Source organism: Rattus norvegicus, chromosome 3 (assembly GCF_021556685.1).
Source record: "Rattus norvegicus strain SHRSP/BbbUtx chromosome 3, alternate assembly SHRSP_T2T, whole genome shotgun sequence".
Lineage (NCBI taxonomy): Eukaryota > Metazoa > Chordata > Mammalia > Rodentia > Muridae > Rattus > Rattus norvegicus.
Window position 1 is genome coordinate 134,039,760 of NC_141536.1, and position 15,239 is coordinate 134,054,998.

Below are 15,239 nucleotides of genomic sequence, written 5' to 3' on the forward strand. Positions count from 1 at the left end.
TTGCCTCTCCCTTCCCTGCCAAGGGTATTCTTTTTCCTCATTTAAAGAAGGAGTGAAGCATTCACATTTTGATCATCCGTCTTGAGTTTCGTTTGTTCTAGGGATCTAGGGTAATTCAAGCATTTGGGCTAATAGCCACTTATCAATGAGTGCATACCATGTATGTCTTTCTGTGATTGGGTTAGCTCACTCAGGATGATATTTTCCAGTTCCAACCATTTGCCTACGAATTTCATAAACTCGTTGTTTTTGATAGCTGAGTAATATTCCATTGTGTAGATGTACCACATTTTCTGTATCCATTCCTCTGTTGAAGGGCATCTGGGTTCTTTCCATTTTCTGGCTATTATAAATAAGGCTGCGATGAACATAGTGGAGCACGTGTCTCTTTTATATGTTGAGGCATCTTTTGGGTATATGCCCAAGAGAGGTATAGCTGGATCCTCAGGCAGTTCAATGTCCAATTTTCTGAGGAACCTCCAGACTGATTTCCAGAATGGTTTTACCAGTCTGCAATCCCACCAACAATGGAGGAGTGTTCCTCTTTCTCCACATCCTCGCCAGCATCTGCTGTCACCTGAGTTTTTGATCTTAGCCAATCGCACTGGTGTGAGGTGAAATCTCAGGGTTGTTTTGATTTGCATTTCCCTTATGACTAAAGATGTTGAACATTTCTTTAGGTGTTTCTCAGCCATTCGGCATTCCTCAGCTGTGAATTCTTTGTTTAGCTCTGAACCCCATTTTTTAATAGGGTTATTTGTTTCCCTGCGGTCTAACTTCTTGAGTTCTTTGTATATTTTGGAAATAAGGCCTCTATCTGTTGTAGGATTGGTAAAGATCTTTTCCCAATCTGTTGGTTGCCGTTTTGTCCTAACCACAGTGTCCTTTGCCTTACAGAAGCTTTGCAGTTTTATGAGATCCCATTTGTCGATTCTTGATCTTAGAGCATAAGCCATTGGTGTTTTGTTCAGGAAATTTTTTCCAGTGCCCATGTGTTCCAGATGCTTCCCTAGTTTTTCTTCTATTAGTTTGAGTGTGTCTGGTTTGATGTGGAGGTCCTTGATCCACTTGGACTTAAGCTTTGTACAGGGTGATAAGGATGGATCGATCTGCATTCTTCTACATGTTGCCCTCCAGTTGAACCAGCACCATTTGCTGAAAATGCTATCTTTTTTCCATTGGATGGTTTTGGCTCCTTTGTCAAAAATCAAGTGCCCATAGGTGTGTGGGTTCATTTCTGGGTCTTCAATTCTATTCCATTGGTCTATCTGTCTGTCTCTGTACCAATACCATGCAGTTTTTATCACTATTGCTCTGTAATACTGCTTGAGTTCAGGGATAGTGATTCCTCCTGAAGTCCTTTTATTGTTGAGGATAGTTTTAGCTATCCTGGGATTTTGTTATTCCAGATGAATTTGCAAATTGTTCTGTCTAACTCTTTGAAGAATTGGATTGGTATTTTGATGGGGATTGCATTGAATCTGTAGATCGCTTTTGGTAAAATGGCCATTTTTACTATATTAATCCTGCCAATCCATGAGCATGGGAGATCTTTCCATCTTCTGAGGTCTTCTTCAATTTCTTTCTTCAGTGTCTTGAAGTTCTTATTGTACAAGTCTTTTACTTGCTTGGTTAAAGTCACACCGAGGTACTTTATATTATTTGGGTCTATTATGAAGGGTGTCGTTTCCCTAATTTCTTTCTCGGCTTGTTTCTCTTTTGTGTAGAGGAAGGCTACTGATTTATTTGAGTTAATTTTATACCCAGCCACTTTGCTGAAGTTGTTTATCAGCTTTAGTAGTTCTCTGGTGGAACTTTTGGGATCACTTAAATATACTATCATATCATGTGCAAATAGTGATATTTTGACTTCTTCTTTTCCGATCTGTATCCCCTTGACCTCCTTTTGTTGTCTGATTGCTCTGGCTAGAACTTCAAGAACTATATTGAATAAGTAGGGAGAGAGTGGGCAGCCTTGTCTAGTCCCTGATTTTAATGGGATTGCTTCAAGTTTCTCTCCATTTAGTTTAATGTTAGCAACTGGTTTGCTGTATATGGCTTTTACTATGTTTAGGTATGGGCCTTGAATTCCTATTCTTTCCAGGACTTTTATCATGAAGGAGTGTTGAATTTTGCCAAATGCTTTCTCAGCATCTAATGAAATGATCATGTGGTTTTGTTCTTTCAGTTTGTTTATATAATGGATCACGTTGATGGTTTTCCGTATATTAAACCATCCCTGCATGCCTGGGATGAAGCCTACTTGATCATGGTGGATGATTGTTTTGATGTGCTCTTGGATTCGGTTTGCCAGAATTTTATTGAGAATTTTTGCGTCGATATTCATAAGGGAAATTGGTCTGAAGTTCTCTTTCTTTGTTGGGTCTTTGTGTGGTTTAGGTATAAGAGTAATTGTGGCTTCATAGAAGGAATTCGGTAATGCTCCATCTGTTTCAATTTTGTGGAATAGTTTGGATAATATTGGTATGAGGTCTTCTATGAAGGTCTGATAAAATTCTGCACTAAACCCGTCTGGACCTGGGCTCTTTTTGGTTGGGAGACCTTTAATGCTTCTATTTCCTTAGGAGTTATGGGGTTGTTTAACTGGTTTATCTGTTCCTGATTTAACTTCGGTACCTGGTATCTGTCTAGGAAATTGTCCATTTCCTGCAGATTTTCAAGTTTTGTTGAATATAGGCTTTCATAGTAAGATCTGATGATTTTTTTAATTTCCTCTGAATCTGTAGTTATGTCTCCCTTTTCATTTCTGATTTTGTTAATTTGGATACACTCTCTGTGTCCTCTCGTTAGTCTGGCTAAGGGTTTATCTATCTTGTTGATTTTCTCAAAGAACCAACTTTTGGTTCTGTTGATTCTTTCTATGGTCCTTTTTGTTTCTACTTGGTTGATTTCAGCTCTGAGTTTGATTATTTCCTGCCTTCTACTCCTCCTGGGTGTATTTGCTTCTTTTTGTTCTAGAGCTTTTAGGTGTGCTGTCAAGCTGCTGACATATGCTCTTTCCTGTTTCTTTCTGCAGACACTCAGCGCTATGAGTTTTCCTCTTAGCACAGCTTTCGTCGTGTCCCATAAGTTTGGGTATGTTGTACCTTCATTTTCATTAAATTCTAAAAATTCTTTAATTTCTTTCTTTATTTTTTCCTTGACCAGGTTATCATTGAGTAGAGCATTGTTCAATTTCCACGTTTATGTGGGCGTTCTTCCCTTATTGTTATTGAAGACCAGTTTTAGGCCGTGATGGTCCGATAGCATGCATGGGAGTATTTCTATCTTTCTGTACCTGTTGAGTCCCGTTTTTTGACCAATTATATGGTCAATTTTGGAGAAAGTACCATGAGGAGCTGAGAAGAAGGTATATCCTTTTCCTTTAGGGTAGAATGTTCTATAAATATCTGTTAAGTCCATTTGGCTCATGACTTCTCTTAGTCTGTGTATGTCTCTGTTTAATTTCTGTTTCCATGATCTGTCCATTGATGAGAGTGGGGTGTTGAAGTCTCCTACTATTATTGTGTGAGGTGCAATGTGTGTTTTGAGCTTAAGTAAGGTTTCTTTTACGTATGTAGGTGCCCTTGTACTTGGGGCATAGATATTTAGGATTGAGAGTTCATCTTGGTGGATTTTTCCTTTGATGAATATGAAGTGTCCCTCCTTATCTTTTTTGATGAATTTTAGTTGAAAATTGATTTTATTTGATATTAGAATGGCTACTCCCGCTTGCTTCTTATGACCATTTGCTTGGAAAGTTGTTTTCCAGCCTTTCACTCTGAGGTAGTGTCTGTCTTTGTCTCTGAGGTGTGTTTCCTGTAGGCAGCAGAATGCAGGGTCCTCATTGCGATCCAGTTTGTTTTTTGTTTTTTGTTTTTTGTTTTCTTTTTTTTTCCTTTTTTTCGGAGCTGGGGACCGAACTCAGGGCCTTGCGCTTCCTAGGCAAGCGCTCTACCACTGAGCTAAATCCCCAACCCCGCGTATCCAGTTTGTTAATCTATGTCTTTTTATTGGGGAGTTGAGGCCATTGATGTTGAGAGATATTAAGGAATAGTGATTATTGCTTCCTGTTATATTCATATTTGGATGTGAGGTTATGTTTGTGTGCTTTTCTTCTCTGTGTTTTGTTGCCAAGACGATTAGTTTCTTGCTTCTTCTAGGGTATTGCTTGCCTCCTTATGTAGGGGTTTACCATTTATTATCCTTTGTAGTGCTGGATTTGTAGAAAGATATTGTGTAAATTTGGTTTTGTCATGGAATATCTTGGTTTCTCCATCTATGTTAATTGAGAGTTTTGCAGGATACAGTAACCTGGGCCGGCATTTGTGTTCTCTTAGGGTCTGTATGACATCAGTCCAGTGTCTTCTGGCCTTCATAGTTTCTGGCGAAAAGTCTGCTGTGATTCTGATACGTCTGCCTTTATATGTTACTTGACCTTTTTCCCTTACTACTTTTAATATTCTTTATTTTGTGCGTTTGGTGTTTTGACTATTATGTGACGGGAGGTGTTTCTTTTCTGGTCCAATCTATTTGGAGTTCTGTAGGCTTCTTGTATGTCTATGGGTATCTCTTTTTTTAGGTTAGGGAAGTTTTCTTCTATGATTTTGTTGAAGATATTTACTGGTCCTTTGAGCTGGGAGTCTTCACTCTCTTCTATACCTATTATCCTTAGGTTTGATCTTCTCATTGAGTTTTGGATTTCCTGTATGTTTTGGACCAGTAGCTTTTTCCGCTTTACATTATCTTTGACAGTTGAGTCAATGATTTCTATGGAATCTTCTGCTCCTGAGATTCTCTCTTCCATCTCTTGTATTCTGTTAGTGAAGCTCGTATCTACAGCTCCTTGTCTCTTCTTTTGGTTTTCTATATCCAGGGTTTTTTCCATGTGTTCTTTCTTGATTGCTTCTCTTTCCATTTTTAATTCCTTCAACTGTTTGATTGTGTTTTCCTGGAATTCTTTCGGGGATTTTTGTGACTCCTCTCTATGGGCTTCTACTTGTTTATTTATGATTTCCTGGAATTCTTTCAGGGATTTTTGTGACTCCTCTCTATGGGCTTCTACTCGTTTATTTATGATTTCCTGGAATTCTTTCAGGGATTTTTGTGACTCCTCTCTATGGGCTTCTACTTGTTTATTTATGATTTCCTGGAATTCTTTCAGGCATTTTTGCGATTCCTCTCTGTAGGCTTCTACTTGTTCTCTAAGGGAGTTCTTCACATCTTTCTTAAAGTCCTCCAGCATCCTGATCAAATATGATTTTGAAACTAGATCTTGCTTTTCTGGTGTGTTTGGATATTCCGTGTTTGCTTTGGTGGGAGAATTGGGCTCCGATGATGCCATGTAGTCTTGCTTTCTGTTGCTTGGGTTCCTGCGCTTGCCTCTCGCCATCAGATTATCTCTAGTGTTACTTTGTTCTGCTATTTCTGACAGTGGCTAGACTGTCCTATAAGCCTGTGTGTCAGGGGTGCTGTAGACCTGTTTTCCTGTTTTCTTTCAGCCAGTTATGGGGATAGAGTGTTCTGCTTTCGGGCATGTAGCTTTTCCTATCTACAGGCATTCAGCTGTTCTTGTGGGCCTGTGTCTGGTGTTCACCCGGCAGGTAACTTGCAGCAGAAAAGTTGGTCTTACCTGTGGTCCCGAGGCTCAAGTTTGCTCGTGGGGTCCTGCCTACGAGCTCTCCTCAGCGGCAGCAACCAGGAAGATCTGCGCCGCTGTTTCCGGGCGCCTCCGTGCACCAGGGTTCCAGATGGCGTTTGCTGTTTTCCTCTGGCGTCAGAGATGTGTGCAAAGTGCAGTCTCTTCTGGTTTCCCAGGCGTGTCTGCCTCTCTGTAGCTTTAGCTCTCCCACCCACGGGATTTGGGTGCAGAGAACTGTTTATCCGGTTTGTCCCTTTAGGTTCCGGCGGTGTCTCAGGCGCAGGGGTCCTGCCGCTCCTAGGCCCTCACCCACGGGAACACAGAGGCCTTATACAGTTTCCTCTTGGGCCAGGGATATGGGCTGGGGTGGGCAGTGTTGGTGGTCTCTTCCACTCTGCAGCCTCAGGAGTGCCCACCTGACCAGGCGGTGAGGTCTCTCTCCCATGGGGTTTGGGAGCAGAGAGCTGCTGTGGGCCGGGATCCGCGGGTTTGGGACTCTCGGTAAACACAGGAAGTGCCCATTCCTAGAGGAATTTTGCCTCTGTGTGTCCGGAGTTCACCAGGCAGGTCTCTTGCAGCAGAAAAGTTGGTCTTACCTGTGGTCCCGAGGCTCAAGTTTGCTCGTGGGTTGCTGCCTATGAGCTCTGCGCGTCGGCAGCAACCAGGAAGATCTGCGCTGCCCTTTTCGGGAGCCTCCGTGCACCGATAAAGCTAGTTTTAAAAGTTCAAGTGAAGGTGAAGTTATTAAATTGAAAGAACAAGATGATAACTATATTTACATTCCTGACATAGTCTTACACAAGCACAGTTTATTACTTTTTAGAATGATTTTTTCTTAGCTTTGTTCTTTGCTGGTTTTCATTCACCACATCTGAGCATTTCCCTCATTTCATTAACTTTCATGTGTCTCATTTTGATGATGCCACAATGCTTCCTGATCATGTATTTATAGGTTGCATCCAACTTCTCCTGATTACACATGATCTATATGTGAACTAGTATGTCTCTGTAGTGTTTTGGGTTGTTTTGTTTGTTTGTTTGTTTGGTTGGTTGGTTGGTTGATTTTTCTGTTAGCTTTATTTCCTTAAGAATTTCCACACAGAGTTACAGAATCAAAAAGAAGTATGTTCAGGGCTCTCAATGCTAGATCTTTTTCAAATATAAATGTATGTGGGGCAGGCCTCAAACTTAGTCTTCCTGCTTCTACCTTCCAAGTAGAGGCATGCGTGATTGTGATCATCTTATAAGTTTTAGAGTTTTAATATTTGCAGAAAAGTTACAGAACCTAGTGTGAGGAGGGCCTCTGTTCCCCACATTATGTTCTCACGACTATTAGCATCTCATGTTACAGTGTCAGAAGCTGCTTATCTAGAAAGAAACACTGGAACATGGTTTGCTAACAAACTTCTGACTTCAGTTAGATTTTTAGCAGATTTTCTGTTAATATCACTGGACTCAATATAGTATTTAACAAAATTTTATTTCTGCTGTATTATTTATTTTGATTATGTGTGTGCATGTGTTTATGTGTGAAGGCATGCATACACCATAGTGCACATGTGGGAATTAGAGTTGGTTCTCTCCTACACAGCATGTCTCAGGGATTGAACTCAGCCCATCAGATTTGGTGGCAGGCACTTTTTCTCAGTATATTTTTGAAAGTTTAATATAACACATATAAAATGGTTTTACATTGTTTTCAGTCTTGTTTTAAAGAAACCATACTTCAAGAAAGTATTCTTAATTATTTTGTTTACTAGGAAGAAAATAAGTTTCTTCCTAGTAAAATATGGTTTACTAAGAATCAATAAATCATTCTCTCTCTCTCTCTCTCTCTCTCTCTCTCTCCTCTCTCCTTCTTCTTCCTCCTTATAAAGTAGAAATACTTCTTTGTGATTATACTATCAAAAATGAATAATATGAATATAACCTTAAGGAAATGTCAGTAAAATAAACTGAGAGACAATATTCAGACAGATAACCTATATTCGTAAACAATGTCAAGGTCAAGAATGAGAAAGAAAAGCTAGCCATCTACTGCAGATTAATGGAGACTCAGAAGACACGAGCCTTAACTGAGTCTTCAACCTAGAACAAAGATAACTAGCTATAAAGACATTATTTGGGCAATTGACAAAAAATTATGAGCTACAAAATAAGAACAAAATTATATCTGCATTAAATTTTCTGATTGTATTAATGAAGCCCACCAGGACAAAAAGTGTCCTTGAGCTCAGGAAACACAGAACTAGTATACATATATGTACACACATATAATGTATAGAGCATGGAAGAATGGCCAAGAAATAGGGAAAATTCAAACAACTGGTCTACCTTGTTAAAGAGTGTTAGGTTACTTTTTTCAATGACAGTTGTAACTCTTCTGTAAGTTTGAAGTTGAATCAAATTCCAAATTTCAGACAAAGATGTACATATGTGCTCACACAATCACTTCAAATAAATAGACAGTGACAGCTAGACATTCAACAGACCAAATTCAAAACTTAGGAACTCCCTCTTGAGTCTTCATAGATCCTCAAGAGTTGCCTGATTAAATGATGTCCCACTGTGGACTTTCATTTTTATGTGCGGTTAGGACCATCTTCCTGTAACTCCTAACTGACCGTAGGCCTCTAAAATCTGATCTCCTCATTCATTAGTACATTGCTAGAGTAGGTGAAGAACTCAGAGTCCAGTGCCCTGGGAATTCTGCCCGTGCTTGCACTGAACTACTGCTGCGGTGAGCTGTGCTTTCCCATTGCTTGGAGCAAGCTTCTGTTAACAGAGCATTCACTGCTTTCACTTCCTGTCAGTCAGAAGCATCACTGTAAGCAAAATTCCTTTATGTGCTACTTTCCCTCATTGTACAGTGGACTTCCTAAGTGGTTTCTGGCACTTGGGTTGGTTCTCTGAGTTTTGTCCAATAGGAATGGTCTGAAGTCTTTTGTTTCTCTTAGTGTGTCAGAGAGGTTTGAGAATTACTGGTTGTGGGGAATTACTCAGTGACACTTCAGTTGGTCTTTGCCATGTGACTTTTTACACCTGAGATGTAGTTGGCCTTTTGTTTACTGTCTCAGGCTGTCTTAGAACAAAAAAGAGAGAGACCATTAGAACTGCTGTATTCTCTGTGTCCTGGGGTTAGTAGGCAGTCTGGTAACTCCCTAAATTGGTCGTAAAAGTGAAAGATCAAAAGCCTCTGAGACTTAGATTCCCACCTGTGATTTGCATCAGGTCAGCATGGAATAGCTCCTGCTGCTTCCAGTCAAGGCCTTGGTACAGTTGGTTCTATTCCACAGTAGTACCCCATTCCCTGAAACCGCCTATTTCAACAGTTGTTTGTTTATTTAAAATAAGGAAAGAATTTGTTGAGCTAGAGTAATAGTAACAGGTAATTTTGACTTACCGTAGATACTGTCTCTGGGATGAAAACTGGAAAACTGAAATTCAAGTAAGCCATGGAGGGAAGCTTCTCCCTTTCCTCTAGACAGCTTGTCTGCCCTGCATTTTCATATTCTTCCACATCATCAATTAGCACAAGCATACTTTCCCTAATTTTTTAAAAAGATTTATTTATTTTATGTATGAGCGTTCTTTCTGCATGTGCACTTGCCTGCCAGAAGAGGGCATCAGATCTTATTATAGATGGTGGTGAGCCACCATGTGGTTGCTGGGGATTGAACTCTAGACCTCTGGAGTAGCAGCCAGTTCTCTAAACCGATGAGCCATCGCTCCAGCCCCATCTTTTTCTAATCTTAAATTAGACATATAAGTTATTTCTTGGTAAAATCTTGTTTGTTCATCCCTCCCTTACTTTTTATCTACTGTAGCTGTACCTTTTTATACTCCTCACAGCGATAACTCACATCTTAGCCACACTTGTTATAATTTGAATCCTTATTGTAGCAGTTACTGTGGTCTGATTCCCCCAGTGCATATGTGAAAACCTCACCCGGAGACCATGGTGTTAGAGGTGTGGTTAGGTTAGGAGTGTTAGGTTAGGTTAGTTAGTTAGCCTTCACACTTGGTTCTAGTGCTCTCTTGAAAAGGGCCCTCAAGAGTTGAGCCTCCCACCATGTGAGGACAGGGTAAAAGGGCACAGTCCACGAAGCAGAGAACCCGTATTGGACCCTAAATCCCCACTGCTTTTGATCTTGCTCTCTGCAGCCTCTATGACTGTGAGATAGGTATCTGATATCCTGAGCGCTCTTCTTTATGTGTCGCTTGGTTCCGTTTGCTCTATTTCACTGAGAGTTTTTCACCTACAAGCATGGTAGTGATCTTTAGTTTCTTTGTGCTATCCTTGCCTCATTTTAGTGTGAAGAATCAGTTTCAGAGATTGAATGTTTTTTTTCCTTGTCTGTTTTTACAAGAGCTTGGAAATGATTGGCATAAATCCTCCTTTACACATGTGGTAAAATCCACTGTTCCTGGACTTGTCTTTGAGGGAAATTGTGATCACTAAGTGAATCTCTTGACTTATAAGTCTGTTCAGATTTTGTACTTCTTTTTGGTAGTACCTTTCTAAGAATTTATCAAATTTGTTCCAGTGTTTCTGTTTATTAGTATAAACTTACTCCTGAATTTCTCCTCTAAATTTTTAAATGAAAGATTAGTAGCAAATTACCTACCCACTTACATTTCTGATTGTAATGAATTGTCATTGCTCTTTTCTCTTGATGAGTCTATTCAAAAGGATTTTAATTGGTTGATCTTTTCAAAGACGCGCTGTTTGCCTTGCCGCTGCCTCTTTAGTGTCTCTGATCTCTAAATGTCATCTTTGCTGTTATCTTTATTATTTTTTTCCTTCCATCCTGCTTTGATTTAATGGGGGAGGAGCTAATGAGTATAGATATTTTTTGGTTTATCCTTTACCTTGTTGAGCTCTGTTACGTAGATTCATGTCTTTCATCTAATTTGGGAAGTTTTCCCATTATTTCTTTAGAACTCCATTGTTAAAAAGCATTGTGTGAAACCGTGCTGCTTGACCACCTCCAGAATGGTGGGTTTTCCCTGGCCCAGCTAAGCCAAGTCTTTTCCTGAGTCTCAGTTTCATATGGAACAAGTTTGCCAACATTCAATAAAGCAGAAATATCAAGAAGAACATTATGGGGGCTACAGAGATGGCTCAGTCAGAATATTTGGCTGTGCACATGAGACCCTGAGTTCAGATCCCTAGCATCTAATGTAAGAAAGCCCACACAGCGCTGCTATCCCTGTTAATCCCAGCACTAGTGAACAGAGGCAACGGAGATCCCTGCAGTTTACTGGTCAGACAACCCCAGGTTCAGACAGACTTTGTCTCAAAAAATAAGAAACAACTGCGGAAGACTTCTGACGTCCGTCTCCGGCCTCCTTGTGCCCCATAAGGATGCACAAATGTGTACACATATGCACATGACTCCCCCTTTCCTGAGCAAGCTGGAGCAGCTCCCTCCAGCACATCTTAAAAGCCAGATCCGTGCCTATTTCTCCCACTTTGGCACTATTACAGGATTCAGACTGTGCAGACGTAAAAGGACTTGGGAGTAGCCGCAGCTCTGCCTTTGAGGGGGTAGAGGATCTGAGGATGTTGCCAAGATGGTTGTGGAAACAACAAACAACTGTGGTTTTGGTGAAAGACTTCAGCTGTGTTGTTTTATGCCAACAGAAAAAGTACATGTAGAGCTTTTTAGAAAGTAGAATGTGCCATTTCCTTCGCCATCATATCCAGCAGTGAAACGGGAGAATCAGAATTGGAAATGTGGGCCAAAAATAGAAGAGTGATTTAAAAGGAAACAAAAGTTACTCCAGAAGAGATTAGCTGAAGAAAGAATTCATTATAGTTTCCCCATCCGCTTTACCTTATATGAAAGAGGAGGCTTCAGGCTTCTAGAAGAAAAAAGAGAAAAGGGCTTCACGGGGCGCTCCTGACCCTCCTGTGAAGCCCCGAGCCAGACAGGGCCCAGCCAGTTTGTATGCCATTTTTAGAAAGACAAAAAATGAGAAGTGGCTGAAACAAATGATGATAAAGAAGATGGGATTTTTAAACAGACTGTGTCCATTGTTAAAGGAAATGTCCAAGAGCCTCCACCCCTCTCCACTCAGACACAGAAAGACAAAGAGAAGAGGCCTCCAGAGACTCTGAATGCCTGCATATAGCATGAATTCTGAAAAACTGTGATTCTCCCATCATGGGGACAGACCATTTTGTTTTTTTTACAGTAAAGGACAAGCATTGACAAGGCTTGTGAGGAAAATGTACTGTTTGTTCTTATGAGGAAGAGTAGTAGTGGTTTTGGCTGTTACGTCCTTCCTGAAGTCTAGGGCCGTGTTCCAGTGCAGTGGTGGGTCCTGCTCTGTCCTCATCCTGGTATCTTCCAGTTTTCAGATGTCATGGTTCCCCTTAAACCATAAAAGGATCACCAATAACTGTAACCTTTTATACCTAGCAGAGAAAGATACTCAGTCCCCTTTTACCATCTGTGTAGTGGTTGTGACTACTTAACCCCAAACCTACTGAGATTTTAGCCTCTGGTGGCTGAAGCCATATGTTATGTGGGAGCGAGAAGACAGTTCAGGTGTTAATACAGTTTGATTTTATAATCAAGTACTAATACATATTCAGAAATAGTCTGCTTTCAATGAAAACGTTACTTTGGTTTTTGGTAGCCTAATTTGGTAACTACCATCTTGTGTTATCGTCATTAGTGTGGAATTGTGTTCCAGTTCAAACCATGACTGAAAAATAAACATCTCTGATAAAATTTGTACATGAGTCAGGCCTAGATGTTGTAGAGAATAATACCTTTTCACTTGTGTTTGTTTCTGGTACCCTTGAAAATGTGCTGCCTGCTTCCCCCATAGTCTTTCCTTTCATCTGGTCTTTAATGCACTTGATATTGTCAAATGATGTTCTGAGGCTCAAAGTTTTCTTCGTTCTTTTTTATCTCAGATTACACAATTAAAATCTCTGTCTGCCTCTGTCTCTCCCTCTCCCCTGTTCATCCCACTTTTAAGATGAGTCTCAGTAAACAAATCTACCGGCTTCAAGGTCATTCATTCTTCTGGGTGCCTCAAGAGTCAGCCTTACTTAGCTAATTATAGATAATTTAATGTCTCTATCTAGTAAGTTTAACACCCGGCCTTCCTCAGAGATAGTTTCTACTGACTGTAAATACCCACCATCTGTATAAGAGACAGTATTTATTATTTTTCCATTTCATTTTTAAGTAATTAAATGTGGCAATTGTGACAGTTCTACCCTCTCTGAATCTGTTGTTAATTGCCATTTGATTTGGGGAATGTGTCTTATTTTCCATGTGTGGTCACTGACATTTCTGTTAAATTTACTGAATAACCATTAGTTTTCTTTGATGCCTGGGACTAGGATTCTTGTCATCTCTGCTAAGAGGTTCTAGGTATCCACTGGACACACCCACATTCTGCTGAGCATTCACAGCTGCACCTGGGCCTTCGCTTGCTTAGAGCTTCGAGTGAGCTAGCGCGAGTTCAGGCACTTACTTCATGGAAAATTTTCTTAAACATTTCCTACAGCTGGGGCACATGGGTGGTCCTCTGAATAGAGTCCCAGGAGTATACTAGAACCTTCCAGAGTTCCTCAAGCCAATAGGTAGCACTTTGACCAGCTTTCTCTTTAAAATGCCTTTTGTTTACTTTGAGTGGTACTGCCTTGGGCAACTTCCACATTAAAAAACTGGTTCTGATTATTTTCAACAAACTTGGCTTGGGGTCAGAGCTATGTGCCCTGGGTCAATTCAAAACTGGGCCAAGTCGGGGGTTGGGGATTTAGCTCAGTGGTAGAGCGCTTGCCTAGGAAGCGCAAGGCCCTGGGTTCGGTCCCCAGCTCCGGGAAAAAAAAAAAAAAAAAAAAACTGGGCCAAGTCAAAACAGTCTTTTGCCTGGAGAAGTACCCCAAGGAGCTGCCAGATAGTCAAATGATGACTGTTGTCTGGAAATCAGGCTTCGAAAGAATTCTGCCTCCATTCCTTTTCCAGTGGCTGCTTGGCTAGGTTTTCTCTGTGAGTACAGTGGTCAAGTTGGCCAGTACCTGGGAATCAGAAGCTTACTAGTTTTTCAAGATCTAACCGGTTCTCTTAAGTAAATGCTCCCCAGATGTCTAGAAAGCTGGCTAAGTTCCAGAGTTCTGAGGAACTTCTCGGGGTTCCTCACGCCTGCCACAGAGCAGAGGCTGTTTAGTGCTCTTGATCCCGCTGCCTTGCTCTGGCATCCTTGATTTGGTGACTGTGTGTGGTGGTGGTGGTGGTGGGGTAGTGTTTTTTGTTTTGTTATTGTTATTCCTGAATTAGAAGACAATGTTTGAAGAGAAATATGGCCTGGATTCTGTTGTTGTTCTCTCGTCTGGCAATTTGGATGTTGGTATTTCCATTTGTGGAGGGAAGTTGTAGATACATTTCGCATCTCCCACCTGCAGTGTGAGCCTCTGAGAAGTGAGTACTCCACCTGTGGGAGAGCTCTGCTCCTTCTGGAAGAGAAGCCTTAACTTCTGGAGACTTCAACTTCTTGCCTGTAGTCCGCTTGGCACCATGTTCCCGGTCTAAGCCATGTTCTCTGCCCAGCTTGCCTCAGTCTCCTCCTTTCTCCTGCCCACCAAAGACCAGGCTGACTTTCCCATCAACATGCTAGTATGTTTAAAATTACTTAAACATTCCTTGAAGATGTTCAGGAAATTTTGATGTTAATATTTTTTTTTCCTTTTTTTCGGAGCTGGGGACCAAACCCAGGGCCTTGCGCTTGCTAGGCAAGTGCTCTACCACTGAACTAAATCCCCAACCCCTGATGTTAATATTTTATATATGTTGTGATATGCTTTACTGTCATTATGAAGGTCACCATTGGCGCTTTTTATTTTCTATATAGCACTAGAAATAGTTTGAACCATCTTACTGTCTGTCCTATGTAGTCCCGTGGTTTGCTTGGTGGTTTTTTTTTTTTTTTTTTTTTCCCTCTTGTCAAGTTTCTTTATAGCAGTGCTGAATGAGCTCTGTGTAGAGTGCATTTAAAACTCACCACTTTTCAGGGATTGACACTGGGTATGATATGCATAACCTAAAATTTACTAATGCCATTTCCTTTTAGCCACGTACCTCAGCTGGGTTAAACCTATGCATTTCGTTCTTCAGGAATGAATACCATAGTTCATTGCAATAGTTGCTATGCACACAATGCTGTATTGCAGTAATAATCCGGACTGTAGCAGAGCTGGCTGATTCATTAAGGGGGAGGCATGTTTATCAGTGGTGGGAGTTGATATCCATGCTTATACTTCCATTCGCTCCATCCCGCTCAATTCACTGCTCATACGCAACATGTTTAACTCACACCTCTTTTGCAGGATGCAATGCAGGCAGGAATTAACTCGGGGACAGCTATGTCAAGAGGATTGTATCAACCAGCAACAATCTTTATGGGCCGCCAAATGTCAGCCATCTCAAGCATTGAAGATTTCAGTACAGAGCAGAAATCTAACCAACCCACAAAGAACTTTTCAATCTCTGACCCACATTCACACCAACAGACAGCCCAGAGCAGCTGTGTGACAGACAGCTGTGTAGTGCAGACTAATGGTGACACACAGTGC

General features: G+C 40.9%; 1 protein-coding gene across 9 annotated transcripts in view; it reads left to right on the forward strand.

Annotated features, from left to right (window-relative positions):
• Kiz (kizuna centrosomal protein) overlaps positions 1-15,239 on the forward strand; it is a 108,185-nt gene that overhangs the window by 24,206 nt on the left and 68,740 nt on the right. For all 9 annotated transcript variants that reach the window (XR_015682994.1, XR_015682993.1, XR_015682995.1 and 6 more), the window contains 1 exon segment: positions 14,994-15,239. This exon segment is cut by the window's right edge and continues 400 nt beyond it. Coding sequence is in view for 4 of the 9 variants with exons in the window: in NM_001398980.1 (NP_001385909.1) it covers positions 14,994-15,239 (246 nt within the window). In the remaining 5 variants the exon portion in view is untranslated.